The sequence below is a fragment of the Hippocampus guttulatus genome, chromosome 13, assembly GCF_054856545.1.
Source record: "Hippocampus guttulatus isolate MCC_2025c chromosome 13, RoL_Hgut_1.0, whole genome shotgun sequence".
Taxonomy (NCBI): domain Eukaryota; kingdom Metazoa; phylum Chordata; class Actinopteri; order Syngnathiformes; family Syngnathidae; genus Hippocampus; species Hippocampus guttulatus.
In genome coordinates this window covers 16,381,722-16,396,689 of record NC_141273.1, presented here as the reverse complement: position 1 = coordinate 16,396,689, position 14,968 = coordinate 16,381,722, and the positions used below count along the sequence as shown (strand labels likewise).

General features: G+C 40.9%; 2 protein-coding genes across 2 annotated transcripts; one reads left to right on the top strand and one right to left on the bottom strand.

The window, feature by feature from the left end:
- Window positions 1–3,717: 3,717 nt before the first annotated feature.
- On the bottom strand, window positions 3,718–14,899 carry LOC147196697 (eukaryotic translation initiation factor 5A-1-like). The gene is made up of 5 exons (XM_086127075.1): window positions 14,796–14,899; window positions 12,970–13,138; window positions 12,727–12,831; window positions 6,605–6,736; window positions 3,718–6,469 (listed from the first exon to the last, which is right to left on the bottom strand). Exons 2-5 carry the CDS (start codon window positions 13,129–13,131, stop codon window positions 6,407–6,409), a joined length of 462 nt encoding a protein of 153 aa, XP_085983201.1. The 5' UTR covers window positions 13,132–13,138; window positions 14,796–14,899; the 3' UTR covers window positions 3,718–6,406.
- Window positions 8,881–12,677, top strand: LOC147196698 (uncharacterized). The gene is made up of 2 exons (XM_086127786.1): window positions 8,881–10,034; window positions 12,662–12,677. Exons 1-2 carry the CDS (start codon window positions 8,881–8,883, stop codon window positions 12,675–12,677), a joined length of 1,170 nt encoding a protein of 389 aa, XP_085983912.1.
- Window positions 14,900–14,968: the final 69 nt, after the last annotated feature.

Genomic DNA, 14,968 nt, shown 5'->3' with positions numbered 1-14,968 from the left:
TACAAATCGAATAAAGGACGGTAGCCCGAGCAACTGATTGGATTACACGGCAGGAAGTGATTAACGTGTCCAAACACGGGGTCGAGTGACGAGGGGGCCGACAGGAAGTGTCTGATCGGGACGCTGGCGCGTGTGCGCCGGAGTCATCCAGGCCGAGCTCAAATCGATGGGAGAATAGTGGAGCTGTTATTTCCAGAATCAAACTTTGTTTTATTTTATCATCTTTGTTTTAATTTATCATTTTGTTTTATTTTATCATTTTTCACACAATATTTTCAAAGGGGAGAAAAAATTGAGTGATTTTTTTGGGGGGGGGGTTGTATTTCCTGCACATACATTTTTGACTTAGAAAAAGAAAAATGTCTTGGTGTGAAATGTTCTTTTTATGTCAGGGTTGAAGTGATAATTTTGTGCCCTTTCAAAGAAAGAAAAACAGTGCAATGAATTGAGATTTTTTTTTGGAGGGGGGGGGCAACAACAGATGGTGTAGACTTGATGAGGTTTGTTTAATCAAGACGAAGGTGGAAAAATAAGATAAAAGATGTGCTCAAAGAGTGGCCTTCGCTCTTCTTAGTAATTAGTTAACGCTCAGTCGCCACGATTAATTGAACAGCGCATTTCTTACCAGGATTGTGGTCACTTTGCTGCACATACGGAGCCAAACTGAGTCCAAGGATGGAAAAATCTTCACCTGAGGCCTGACACGGGCTGTGGAGAAGAGCCACAATTTTTCGTTAGCGCTACTGAGGGCAAAATATGTGCATATGTCTGGTTTTTGTTGGGGGTTTTTTTTTTTGCATCAATGTACAGAAGAACATTTGAGTCATCAAAGGCCAATCTAAAAAAAAATCCATCCGGCATGTCATCCAAATTAATCGGCCGGGTCACGCACCTGGTGAACACCATGAAGGGCGGAGCGGTCAAGTGCATCCTCCAGCTGCTCGTCCCGTTAAGCCACCGTGAGAGTTTGTAACTCTGAAGCGGCGAATCTAGTCCTTTTTTTTTAGGGAGGACGCAAATTTAGTCTGTCTTTAATGCACTTCAAACGAACTGTCAACGGTTCTTGTGTTGACAACTGCTTGCTTGTTGGGAGTGGCAAGTCGGCGTGACATCTTTCACGGCTGAGAGCGTCTCGAAGCAAACTCGGCAGCTAGGTTGGTGTTTATTTTTGGTGAACATCCAAATCTGCTTCCTGTTTGGCCTTAAGGATGCCATTTTGCAAATCTGACTTCTTGAGAGGAGCCGCTCTTCGTCTTTGGGGGGGAACCAACTGGATGCTCGCCTGCCTGCGGGAACGACACAAAGGCTTCCCTTCACGCCAATTTAAAAACCGACGAAAACCGCGGCTGCATTTGAGCGAACAAATCTTGCCGGCCGACAGGCAAACATGCAATCGGCTCTGCGGGAAGCTGGTTAAGCAGCCACGCTCGCCCCCTCAACAGATTGTCTCACCCTCGGCTATCGGGTGTCATTTTTGGGCAAGGCGTCTTAAAATGGCAGCTCCGCGTGAGTGCGGAGAAAACAAGCGCACCGAGGCGCCGTGCCTCTTGGCCTTTGACCTTCGATAGAAGAGCCGTCCAACCGGGACAGAAGGATGAAGGGCGGGATCACAGACAACGGGCCAAGATAAGCAAGACCACTGTTGTGTGGGTGTGTGTGTGTGTGTGTATATTCCCCGTGCTGCACACATTCTCTCTCTCAGACACACACGGTAGTGAAAAACATGTTTTCAATTGGAACGGAAGGTCAAAGGACTTCCCGTTACAAATGCGCACGAGTTGGACAAATTCAACCAGATGTCCATGAAAGTGAATTTCTCGTATGTTAAGCAAAAAAAAACAACTAAAAACAGCCCATCTTCAAACGTCAGCGTTGCAGCTGACACGTGTGCTTTAGGGAAGCTCACTTCAGTCGACAGTGGCATGTTGAAGCTTTGTGTGGAGACAAATGGACCTCGTAGCGTGACAGGTGCTTCCCAGATGTGAACACTTGAGGTTTGAAAAGCAGAAGGGGGGGGGGGGGGGGGGAGCATTGGCAGAAGGCCATCGAGGTGAATCTCATCCAATTGGGCTTTCGATGAGTCTGAAATCGGCTAACAGGAGCGTCGTCTTTCTGGAAGTCGGCGTCGGGGTCACGCGCACCCCCTCCGCAACCCCCCGTAGCGAGTTGAGCCAATCCCACCACCGCCCCCTGAGCGGATCCTGGCCCTCGCTGTTTTCATAGCCGCTCCCAGTCCTCCTGCATCCACAAACACATTTGACCAACATGTGCGCTGCATTACGTCCGCTCACACACACACACACACACACACACTAAAAAAACAGCCACCGTTTCAAGGGTGTTCAATCCCATCTGGAAACTGGAAACGAACGTGCGGCCGAGTCGACATGACCCCGCGTGCAAATGTTAGAAAGTGCACAAGTAGTTAGCGACGTGCTGAACCATCTTACAAGTTTAAGAATCTGAAAAAAAAAAAAAAAGAGCAGCAATCAACTGGGCCCGAGATGCCCTTTTTTCACAACTAATCTGAAGAATTTTTATCCAATCATGACATCATACTTCAACGACTAAAGGAAACCCCCCCGCCAATTTAGCATTGTCCATGTGTTGATAACACATCTGATATCATGCATCCTTTGCAACAACGCAACCTTGTCGCCAGAGCGTCTGGATCAGCGCGTCCTTGACAGTGTTACCGCAAAGTGTGACACAACATCGTTTTGATAGACGATAAGGCATTTAAAAAAAAAAACAATTCCCAGGAGATGAGTGTATCCATTTGTGCGACGGTCATGCGGTCCGATGCTGGAAAGCGTGGGAGGAGAGGTGACTAAACGCCTCTTCGGAAGACGGTGACAGCAAGGGATCAAGCTATTTCCTCAACTCTCCCCGAGTTGTTTTTATCGCGTATTTGAAACCGATGTACACTTCATGCAAGGGCTCGAACTAATTTGTAATACAAAGCGAATAAAATAATATTTTGAGAAAAATAAAAGTAGTTCTCTAAACAAAAAGTCGATATTTGACAGTAGTATTTGTGACTTTTTTTTTTAACATGCATGTGAAATAAAACATTTTCATTGGCCCGCGCCGAAAAAACGACACTTTCAAGCAATACCGAAGTGGTCATCAATTGGGAAGCACATTAAGTTTTGTGATTTTCTCAGACTTTTGAGATTCCGCACGTGCAAGTAGGAGAAGTTACAAAACTGCCGTCAACTCGTGCAAAATGAAGCATCGTCGAGCTTCCAGTCAAACGGTTACATAACAACCCCCCCCCACATTTGACTGACAGACGAATCCTCAGAAAAGTTTCAACATGTCCCACTCCCCTCCCCAAATGATTGTGAACCAACGACGTCGGGGGCGTCAAAGCAACTCAAGAAAAAAAAAAAGTTTGTATTTGGAAAAAAAAAAAAAAAAAAGCCCATCAAGGGACCCTCATTGCGTTGAACACTGCGGTGCTTCAGATCTCCGCGGAAACGAAACACTCGAGAGTTCTCCACATAAACGGTCATGAAAAGGCTCATTGATGGGCTCAGAAGCTTGAAGCCTTGTGTTTAGTCGTATCCGAGGGGGGGAAATCCGCGCTTTCGCTGCATTTGTGCTCAAGGTCTAAAATGACGTCATAGCTGGGAGCGCGAATGGCTTTCATTTTGCTGCCATCTAGCGCACAGCGGCATAAATGAATGAAAAAAAAAGAAAAAAAAAGATATATATTTTTAATTGCAATTATTAAGCTTTATTTTTCCCACTATCAATGACAGTTTAGACTTTCTTTTTAAAACACTCAGTCACATTTCCAGAGAAAAACCATTTGGACCAATTACACAGTTGAGAATAGAACAACAGATGTACACTGCATGCAGATATAACAAACAATGTTGGGGGTATTTGGTAAATCTCAGTAAAAGTACAGTCAGAGTAAAAAACAAAACAAAAAAAAAAGCACAAGCACTGAAAAAAATCAATGCTATGGAATCCTATGATTGATACAAGTACAATATCCACCAATCGAAGAATTGCCTTTGAAAAAAAATAATTATATGACTGCAGCCTGACAAATTAGCACAATTAGCCCTGAGAAAATGGTCTCCTCTAAAATGAATGCTCATGACTGAATGTAAACTCTCCCCCAACCCCGTGCGCATTAACAGTTGAAATAAACTCGAGGGCGCGAAGACCTAAAGCGTGTTTTCAAGCAGGATTCAATGGACGAAACGTCTTGAGGAATCGCTGGTAGAACTCGCGGCCTAATTTGCATAAAAACAGTTCTCGCTTTGAATCGGCCACGGTTGAGGCCCAGAGGCTAGCAGAGATCAGGTTGCCGTAACTGGAGCAGCAGGACCTGAAGAAGTGCATTCCACCAGCGTCACCCCCCCCCCCCCCCCCCCCCCCTTGAGCAGTAAAACTATCACGGCACATCCAAACAGAGGCGTCATTTGAATGTACCTTGAGATATCATCCAGTGGAAGCGCGTTGTTATCTTGTTCTGGCTGGTGCTAGAGCTCGCTGAATGAACAAGGATTTATTTTGGACCTTTTCTGACTCGATGAAAGACCTCAAAGTCAATTCTGAAATGTTATTCTAAATTGACGGACACGTTTGAGGTACTCAAAATGTGCATGGAACTAAGTACTCCATTGTCGAGATTTCAGTTGGCCTCGTTTTTGATTTTTTGGGGGGGGTGGGGGATGTATAAGGACTTCTATGTACAAGGATTTGTTTTCTAATTTTATTAAGATTTTTATTGTATTTTTGACAGACCCCAAACATTAAGATAAGAAAATTGGGCATTTAAAATTGGGTTATATCTGGCCAATAGCAAATTTGATTCAACGATAGCTTTGTGTGCCTCAATGCATTTTTTATGCTCATTTTAAAAACATATTTATTTTTCTAAATAGCAAATCAGGTTTTTGGATTTTTTTTTTATGAAAAAAACACTACTGGCCACATGTTTTTTTTTATTAATTAAAATTTGGCAGGGTTGTTAGCAATGCCTCTCCTGTAACATATGCAATTTAGAAGATTCATTTTTACTTCACAGGGACTTTGTCTTAAAGCGTAGTTTGTTCAATTCCGGCATTTCCTTTGTAATCATTACAATGTAATGAGTACGTGGGGAAGCGACCTGAACCACGTTGTTGGTCAGTTGTGTGCGTCGGTATGCTTTTGCCGTTGCAACCCGATGCTTTATCGACATTATTGCCCATTTTGTTTCTAGCATGTGATGACTGTGCGGCTAAGAACGCTTCAAAAATGTTGCTGTACTATGGACGCAATCTGAAATGCTTTTGTCCTTGCAAAAAATTTTAAAATCCAATGAAGGCTAGACTGTCACCCTCGCGTTCTGTTCAATTGCTTCTCTGGAACAGCGCTAATGTTCCCGGGTCAACTCGCACTCCCAAACAAGTGGAGGAATTAAAAATGAAAAAAATCTTATCGAGACATCTAAAATAATTTTGCTAATGTGTGAAATGAACCAATACATTGTTGATTACACTTATCAAAGTGAACGGAAGTTTCATAGTGACTTTATTTTTTCATTTCTACTTTAAATAAAGTCTATTTTACACACAACATTAAGAGGAGGATTGAACACGTTCTCCCAGTTGGTTTCGGCACGGAAACGTAAACATTCAGCCAAGGTCCAGTAACTATGCAACACACCACCACAACGCACGAAGGTTAAAAGGACCGTCAAAAAGGACCACCCGCCCCCAAAGGTTTTCTATGTACAAGACGTAGTACTCTCCCTCCACCCACTACATAAAACGACGATTACAAAATACCCGCACACTTCGTTGACTGTGCTCCCAAAACCTTTCAAAATGAGAAACTAAGATAACAATGACTGATCCCATTTAAAAAAAAAAAAAAAGGGGGGGGGGGGGGTGTCTTCGTAAAAAGCAGCCAAATGTACATGAAAAATTCTGCCAGTAAGAGAGCGGCTACCGTTTCATAACTCTGCAGCTTTAACAATTGAATGCATGTTAATGACGTTTGTAACAGTGTCAAACTTCTAAATTAATTTTTAAGGAGGCGGGGGGAAAACCTGTCAATGTTTTTGAACTGCCAGTCTAGCCTGACATTAGGTGACTAATTTGTGAAAAAAAAAGAAGAACATTTTGATTTGTTCACTTGTGTATGAACAGCCCATAAATATCCTTTTTTTTTTTTGGTATAGGAATCATCCAGAGACGTAATAATAAAACCCCCATGCTTTGGGTGAAATCTTATGCAAACTTCATTGACTGCCAGTCACTGGAGCGCAAGTAGCGGGGTTTAAAAAAACGGAACCTGCCCCAATCCGGCTCCACTTGAGAGGTGACGCAGCAGTGACGCTCGTCGCCAAAATGTGCAATGGAGGCAGGCAGCGTAGCAGCAAAAAGGGGAGCTCGGCTTAATTGACCTGCGCCTTCACGCCGACTACTGTCTCCTCACCCATAGCCTTCAACACAGTGACCTAGAGAGAGAGAGAGAGAAAAAAAGTAATTTTTCATATTTTGGTTCATGCTCTCTCAGAATCAAGCAATGTCGCTGGCCAGCATTTTGTGTCATTTCTGCAACGACATGCAAAACTTGGGGGGACAAAACTTACATAAAAACTCTCATCGGCGGCTATTTTCTTCTCAATTTCTTTGCCCAAATCGCCTTCCGGCAATTTCAGGTCATCTCTGGTATCTGCATTGTCGTCCATCAGGCTCAAAAAATCATCATTGTTACCTATGACCTAAACAGATCAATGCACATGTTCACACAAATGATTTAAAATCATTTAAATTAAATTAAGGGGGGAAAAAAAAATCTTCACAACTATTTTGATCGATATTGCAATCACGAACAAGAAAATGAGGAACAAAGCAACACCATAATACATATGCAATATCAAAAAAATAAGATAAAAATACAGGCTGTTTCTGCAATACACACCTTGGCCTCCTCGGGGTAACGTGGTGCCATGCATGCATGGAGTACAGATTTATATTAATATAAAGAGTAGAAGAAAGTTGTTACGAGAGCTTTATTCATAGAACTCGTCAGTCAGGCTCGTTGGCCAAACAGGAACCTGTTCTGTAGGTTTCCAAACCTGAACATTGCGTGCTTTCACGGGCGTAACACACCCTGTTAAGAACAGGGCAAGTGTGCCCGGTTCAAACAAGGCAAAGCCGAAACGAAAATCATTCACCAAATTGGAAATAACTTTCAGGAAAAAGCGACCGATACTATATATAAAACATGGATTAAGCAATTATTTGGATTTGGATTTAAGCAAAAAACGCCGGACAACTTGGAGAGCAGTGCTACACGTGGGCTGCTCAAAACTGGTCAACTGTCACTCCTGACAATAGAGAAAACTGGAAAATCTCCTTCCTGAATCCTGGCTGAATTGCCTTTTTATTCTTTTTCACCTGGCCTGCTGTTTCGCCGCACAACAATTGGTGGCAGTGGTGGGATTTGAACCCACGCCTCCTGAGAGACTGGAGCCTCAATCCAGATGAGGCAGACCAGTGAGACCACGGATGTCGAGACGTGAAGAGCGACAGCCAGTGGGAGCGAGCGACAGCCAGTGGTCATCTGGGGCTCCCGATTGTTTGGGGCTCTGGCGGCGGCTGACACATTGGTTCCGCGCCGGTGGCTGGGTTCACGCCTGGGGGGCCAGCGGCTCTCGACCCATCGGTCGGACGTGGGCAGCGGGGTCCACCCCAGAAAACCAACCGACCGGTCGGTGAGTCAGGCGGCGGCGGCGGATGCATGGCCACTGAGGCAGCGCGAGCAAGCGATAGCCAGCTGGCGTGGTTGGGCGAGAGGATTCTTCGGGACTCCAGTGGCGGCGGCGCCGGCAGCTGGAGCTACCACCACTTGAGGCCAGCCGGCTGAACGGTTAATCCGGCAGCAGCGGCGGAAAAGTTCGAACATCGCGGCGGTGCCGTCAGGGGAGGCCACAGGCCCACTGCCACGTCACCAACTTCCGGGTTGGCAGAAAGACCACAGCACACCTCATCAACCAGCTGAGGGCCGGCTAGCAACAAAACCCGAAAAATGCCGCCCAAACGGGGACAAGATAATAAACAGGACGAAGAATTGATGACCCTTACGCAAGTCAATGAACTACTCACGCAACAAAAAGAACTGTTCACAGCACTCATTCAGCAACAACAGGATCACTTCAAAGGATTTGTAAAGATGATTCTGGACTCAACAAACACACGACTCGACAATTTCTCCAGGGAAGTACAAGAACTGAAAACAAGTCTTAATTTTACCCAAAAGGAGGTCGATGACATTAAAAAACAACAAACGAATGGAACTGACCATTGCAAAACCATGCAAACTGAAATCTATAAAGTATGTGACAGTATGCTGGTTTTAACGGACAAGATGGACTACTTAGAGGGACAATCTAAAAGAAATAACTTGATAATCGATGGAATTGAAGAAATGCAAGGAGAAACGTGGACCGAAACGGAGCAAAAAGTGCAGAAAATCTTTAAGGAGCAATTGCAACTAAAGGAGACAATCGAGGTGGAAAGAGCCCACCGCACGGGGAGACACGAATCGGGAAGACCTCGACCAAGGCCAGTCGTGGTGAAGTTTGAAAAATATAAGGACAAAACAATGATACTACAGAGAGCAAAATACTTAAAAGGTACCAAAATCTACATTAATGAAGATTACACAGATATGGTACGTCAAAAAAGAAAAGAATTGCTTCCAAAACTAAAAGCGGCACGCGAAAGAGGGGAAATTGCCTACTTGAGGCACGACAAACTCATCGTCCACCCCCGCACCAGTACTCCAATTCAACGGGCTGAGAGCTGATTACCACCAGAAAAAACTCTGACTAAATAGAGATAGGAAACAAACAACACAAACATGGACTTTAAAATCTTTGATTACGCTGAACACAAGACATTCGACCCAGAGAACAACTTGGACCCAGACAATAATTTCTTCAACCATAATCACAGCATCACAAACTCAGACTATTACACTGATAAGCAATTCAACACAAATGTAGTACTGAAAAATAATTTTTCAGTGATACATATAAATAGTAGAAGTCTTTCTAAAAATGTCACCAAAATCAAAGAATATTTGACTACATTTAATAAATGTACAATAATTGCCATAACAGAAACTTGGCTTGATGATGAAAAAACAAGTGAAAGGAAAATTGATGGATATGAAATGTATGCAACTCATAGGGAAGACAAAAAAGGAGGGGGAGTTGCAATATATGTAGACAAAACACTGAAATGCACCAAACTTGAGAGCCTGACAAACACAACCGAGAATCGAATGGAATGTCTAACTCTTGAAATACACATTAAAAATGCATCAAATGTTATTATAAGCTGTGTTTACAGGACACCAGGATCTTGTCTAAACACATTTAATAAAAAACTGACAGATATGCTGAGTTGTTCAAATGACAAGACAACACGAATAATATGTGGCGACTTTAACATCAACTTATTAAACCCAAACGGACACAAAAAAACAACAGAATTCATAAACACAATGTATAGCAACGGTCTTTTCCCAGTCATTCTGAGACCCAGCAGGATAAGAGTTGATACGGCCACATTGATAGATAATATATTTATAAATAAGATTGAACATAAAAAGGAAAGTGGACTCCTCATAACTGATATAAGTGACCATCTACCGGTCTTTGCAGTCCTATACAATTACTTCGATAGAAAAACAATACCAATTACTCACACATCAGAAATAAGACTCAGAACCCAACATTCCATCTCAGCTTTCAAGCTCGACCTAGACAAGCAAAATTGGTCTGAGGTCTACACAAACGATGACCCAAATACTGCGTTTGATGCATTTCAGTCAACCATAACCTCCCTATACGAAAAACATTTCCCAGTAATTAAAGTCACCAGAAAGTCAAATGAACAAAGCAAGCCATGGATAACAAAAGGCATAGAAAATGCATGTAAAAAGAAAAACAATCTATACAAATCGTTTCTAAAATCCAGAACTAAAGAAGCTGAAACAAAATATAAGACGTATAAAAACAAATTAGTAAACATTATAAGAACTAGCAAGAGAGACCATTTTCACGCATTATTAGAACAAAACAAATATGGAAAATCTTAAATCATGTAATTAGAAATAAAGTAGATTATCCGGAGTATTTTATGAAAGACAAAAATAGCATTATTGAGGAAACTGCAGAAATAGCAAATGAATTTAATGAATATTTTGTTAATATCGGCAGTAACTTAGCAAAACAAATTCCTGATCCAATAAATTCTTTTGAAATAGATAAATACATAGAAAAAAATCCTTCCACAATGTTTCTGACTGCTGTGACTCAAAATGAAATATTAAATATTGTAAAAACATATCAAAGTAAAAAGTCAACTGACCGTTTTAATATTGATATGTCAATAGTAAAACAGATTATAGAATTTGTAGTGCGACCCTTTACATATATATGCAACCTGTCATTTAAAGATGGTATTTTTCCATCAAAAATGAAAACAGCCAAAGTCATTCCCATTTTTAAAAGTGGGGAAAGACAATTCTTTACAAATTATAGACCAATATCACTGTTATCACAATTTTCAAAAATATTAGAAAAATTATTTTCTCGCAGACTTGACAACTTCATATGTAAATACATGCTATTAAGTGAAAATCAATATGGCTTCAGAGAAAAACGGACCACCTTAATGGCAGCAATGGAGTTTGTGGAAGCAATAGCTACTAATATAGATAAAGAATACACGGTCGGGATTTTTCTTGATCTAAAAAAAGCTTTTGATACTATAGACCATACTATATTATTGAATAAATTAGAGAGATATGGCATCAGAGGCACAGCATATAAATGGATTGAAAGTTATTTAGAAAACAGATATCAGTATGTGCAGTTCAAAAACAAAAAATCCAATCTACTGAAGATTATCCATGGAGTGCCTCAGGGGTCAGTGATTGGACCAAAACTATTCATTTTATATATAAATGATATCTGTAGGGTATCAAATCAACTCAAATCCGTCCTATTCGCCGATGACACAACCTTTTACTGCTCTGGAAAAAATATGAAACAACTCCTGAAAATTGTGGAAAATGAATTGACAAAATTAAAAAACTGGTTCGACAGAAATAAACTAACAAAAACTAAGTTAGTTGTCTTTGGCACGAGACCAATCAAAGACCAAGTTAACATAAAGATAAATTCAATTGAAATAGAACGAGTCTATGAAAATAAGTTTCTTGGACTAGTAATAGATACAAAACTATCCTGGAAGCCACACATAGATAACAATAAAAAAAATATCCAAAACTATCGGGATACTCCACAAAACGAAGGATGTGTTGAGTAAGAGCTCCTTGTATACATTATATTACTCATTATTACTCCCATATATGACCTACTGTGTAGAAATATGGGGAAAAGCTTGTAAAACAAACACACTCCCTGTTTTAAAACTACAAAAAAAGCAATCAGAATAATCAATAGGTCTAAATATATAGAACCCACAAATCCAATATTCATCAAATTAAACACAATGAAATTCTACGACTTGGTTGACTTCAAGATTACCCAATTAATGTATAAAGTACATAACAATCTCCTCTGCCAAAATATCCAGCAGCTTTTTGAAATTAGAGAGAGCTGTTATCATCTAAGGGGTACAAATCAATACAAAAAATCCAGAACAAGAACAAACATCAAAGGTGTGGATCAGTAATAGGTGTCAACCTGTGGAACAAGCTTGAAACGGACCTGAAAATGAGCAAATCGTTGGAGGAGTTCAAAAACCAATTCAAAAGATTAGTACAAAAAAACTACATGAATCAGAGTTAAAAAGATACATTTGATATACTTATAAAATATAGTAAGACAACCGTTTGTTCTTGTTTTGGATTTGATCAACTTATCAATTGTATTCAAGAAATGAAAATTATAATGAATATCAGAAAATTGAAATACAAAAGGAGAAAGAATAACTATATATATACAAACCAAAAGGTGTATAAATAGAATAGTATAGTATACATAAGGGTAAAAGCATTTGATGATATGTAGATTTTTCTTTTCTTCGTTTTGAAAAATGATCAAATCAAATTGCTACAAAATAAGGGGTAGGACTAGATACTTACTTCTTCCTACTCCCTTGAGCATACAACCGTGATGATGTGTGTTTTCTTCTTTTATCTACTTTCTAATTTTCCTTACATAATTTTTGTTTGACTTTTGTCAACCTGTTATTGTGTATACTATATATGCTCAATAAACAATAAAACAATTCAGAGCTCTTGAAAATTCTCTATCACACAAAAATTGACACATTCGCTTGAATAATATTCCGTTTGCGCTATTTTTGTATGAACTGAACATTGTTGGGTTGAGGTTCAGTCACGTCAACCAGCAGCGTGCACGGAGACCGCAAACCAGTTTTCTGGGTTTGGTCACGTGAGACACGCCCAATGTTGGCAAGTGGAGTTGTGGCGTTTGTCGGTCGCCAGCAGGGGGGGGATATTTCCCGACATGATGGCCGCCTCAGATGAATGAATTATTCACTAATTCTTAGTTCACCCATGCTAGAATACTTTTGATACATGCCGGCACTCGCAACATATTTCTGAGTAAATAAATGTCTTGGTTTGGTACCCCTTCAAGACAAAACCACCAGTAGCTGTTCTGGAGTTTATAGTTTTTGATACCGGCTCAGTACAATATCTCACCTGGTAGTCTTTCCTCTTCACATGTGGGACGTTCATGTTATGAGTTGATGGACAAATATCTTCATACTTCTTGCCAGTGAAAATGTCAAGTCCAGTGAGGTGGACCTATAAAAAAATAAAAAAAATCATCCTTTTTTTTTTTAACCGTCTGGTGAGTACATTTGCTACTGAATTGTTGTGAACATTGCGGGGTCACTCATGACACGAATCTGGTACGGATCACGTTTGAATTTGTTCCTTTACCTTGGCATGCCCGTGCTTGCCAGTCTTGGAGGTAGACATGTCAACAATCTTACATGGGCGCCCTTTAAGCATGACATGGCCGTTCTTCCTCAGGGCTGAGGCCTGCATGGGGTATGTGGCGGACGCCCCAGATTCCCCAGAATGAAAATTTTCATCTGCCATGCTTATCCTGCGTTGCGAGAATACAATGGGTGATCTTTTCAAGACATGTCAAATCAAAACCAGAAGCATGAGGCAACCTAACTTCCGTCATGATTTGAAAGAAACATTTGCCCTTTTGAAAACACAGGAAAACTAATCCCAAAGTTTCTGTATATGCAGTGGTAGCTCGGTTTTGGGGATGAATCCATTCCGGAGACAGAAAAACCCAAACATGTGAAAAGCAAAGCAATATTAGCATCTAAAATCCATTCCACAGACTCAAAAATATTAACAAAATAATATTAGAAAATAAACATACTTTATCATGCACATAACAACGTAAAATGAATCTAAAGGAAAAAAATGAAATGGATAAATGCTTTAAAAAAAACAACACAAATATAAATAGTAAGAAGGCCATGTTGAGCGCAGCCGTTGTGAACAGAAGCAAGACTGTAGTCCCATAGTGAATGATCATAGACTGCTGGACAGGTAAGGGGATTTATGAGAAAATAAGAGACCAGTATCGGAGAAAAGTAGACCAAAGAAGATAGATGTATGTGAAATTCTACATCTTGATTTGCAAAGCAATCCAGAACTACTGCCTCCATTGTGTAGAGTGGACAATTTTCACCAACATTGTGTGCGATGAAAAATTATTTTTTAAATTAATTTTTGTTCCATTTTTATTTTCTTTTGATATTTGAGGACCATCTCTTGGGGCTTATCTATTACCTTTTTTGTTTCAAAACGTACTTTGGCAATATGTGGAGTGCGTTTGAAGGGGCGGGCTAATGCAAGCTGTCAAAATGGCTGCCACGTCCATTGTGTGACGTCACCTGCTCCATCAGCTCCTCTTTTATGTCCATTCAAAAGGCTCTTATGTCTTTTATGCAGGCTTTGGCGGTGTTGTGACGCACGATAATTACCTTTTAACACGAAAAAAAGTTCGAGTAAAATGGCTATTTACAAAAAAGTAAAATAGTAAACACGGTGTGCGCGTGTTCCGCGTATGCCCCACTTTAATTGGGCTACACCGAAATGGAAAAATATTCAATTGCGATCATTACGTGACAATGTATTGAAATTAAGATGATACTTTCCATTGAATAACATCGTATTTTATGGTAAAAGCCCCATACCAACTTGACGCAGTGGTGTCGTTTTTCATCGAAAGAGACAAAATGTGTGTCCAGTCGCATTAAACTGCCCATAATTGCTTTGATGTACCAAAAATAACAAGCGTTTCATTTGATTGTTTTTTTTTTCTTTAAATTTGTGCCGATGTGTGTAACCCGACACCATCGTCGATGGTCTTCATCGTCAAGAAAGTATGCGTTAATAGCCGTCATTTTGAGGCTTATCAAGGGTACTTTGTTTTCTCATCATGATACCACGGAATGATTGAGGAATGATTATAATAAAAACCTAGGTTTGAATGGTGAGCTAGGCATCAAAAAATTGAAAAATAGAACGAACATTCACCGCCTTGTTAAGGTGGCCCACACCCAACAGACCTGACACAAGTTGCTAAACATTAGCCACAGCCAGGTTTCCCCAAATGGAGCCTCTACTTGGCCGAGTTACTCATTAACAGGTCGCGGTATCGCGATCTGGTTTTAAATTGGTAGATAAGGGCGATTACGCTCGCTTTCGGAGCGGCTCCAGACACGACGTGACCTTACCTTGATGACCTGCAGACGCCAAAAACAAAAAGGGAGCGCGGATGCGCTGCGACAAACTTTTGTATGGCGGAAGTGCAGGTAACCGCTCACGTGATCTGCGTGGAAGGGGCGGAGCCAATATCTCACCGCTTTATGGAGACCTCGTGACCATATTTGGGCAGGTGACTAAATGT

What these genes read in the sequence shown, in the direction of transcription:
- LOC147196698 (XM_086127786.1), top strand. Translation starts at nt 8,881, where the DNA reads ATGGACTTTAAAATCTTTGATTACGCTGAACACAAGACATTCGACCCA.
- LOC147196697 (XM_086127075.1), bottom strand. Translation starts at nt 13,131, where the DNA reads ATGGCAGATGAAAATTTTCATTCTGGGGAATCTGGGGCGTCCGCCACA. An exon ending in TGAAGAGGAAAGACTACCAG is followed by an intron (nt 6,737 to 12,726) that starts GTGAGATATTGT and finishes TGATCTGTTTAG; the next exon opens with GTCATAGGTAACAATGATGA. An exon ending in CCGCCGATGAGAGTTTTTAT is followed by an intron (nt 6,470 to 6,604) that starts GTAAGTTTTGTC and finishes CTCTCTCTCTAG; the next exon opens with GTCACTGTGTTGAAGGCTAT.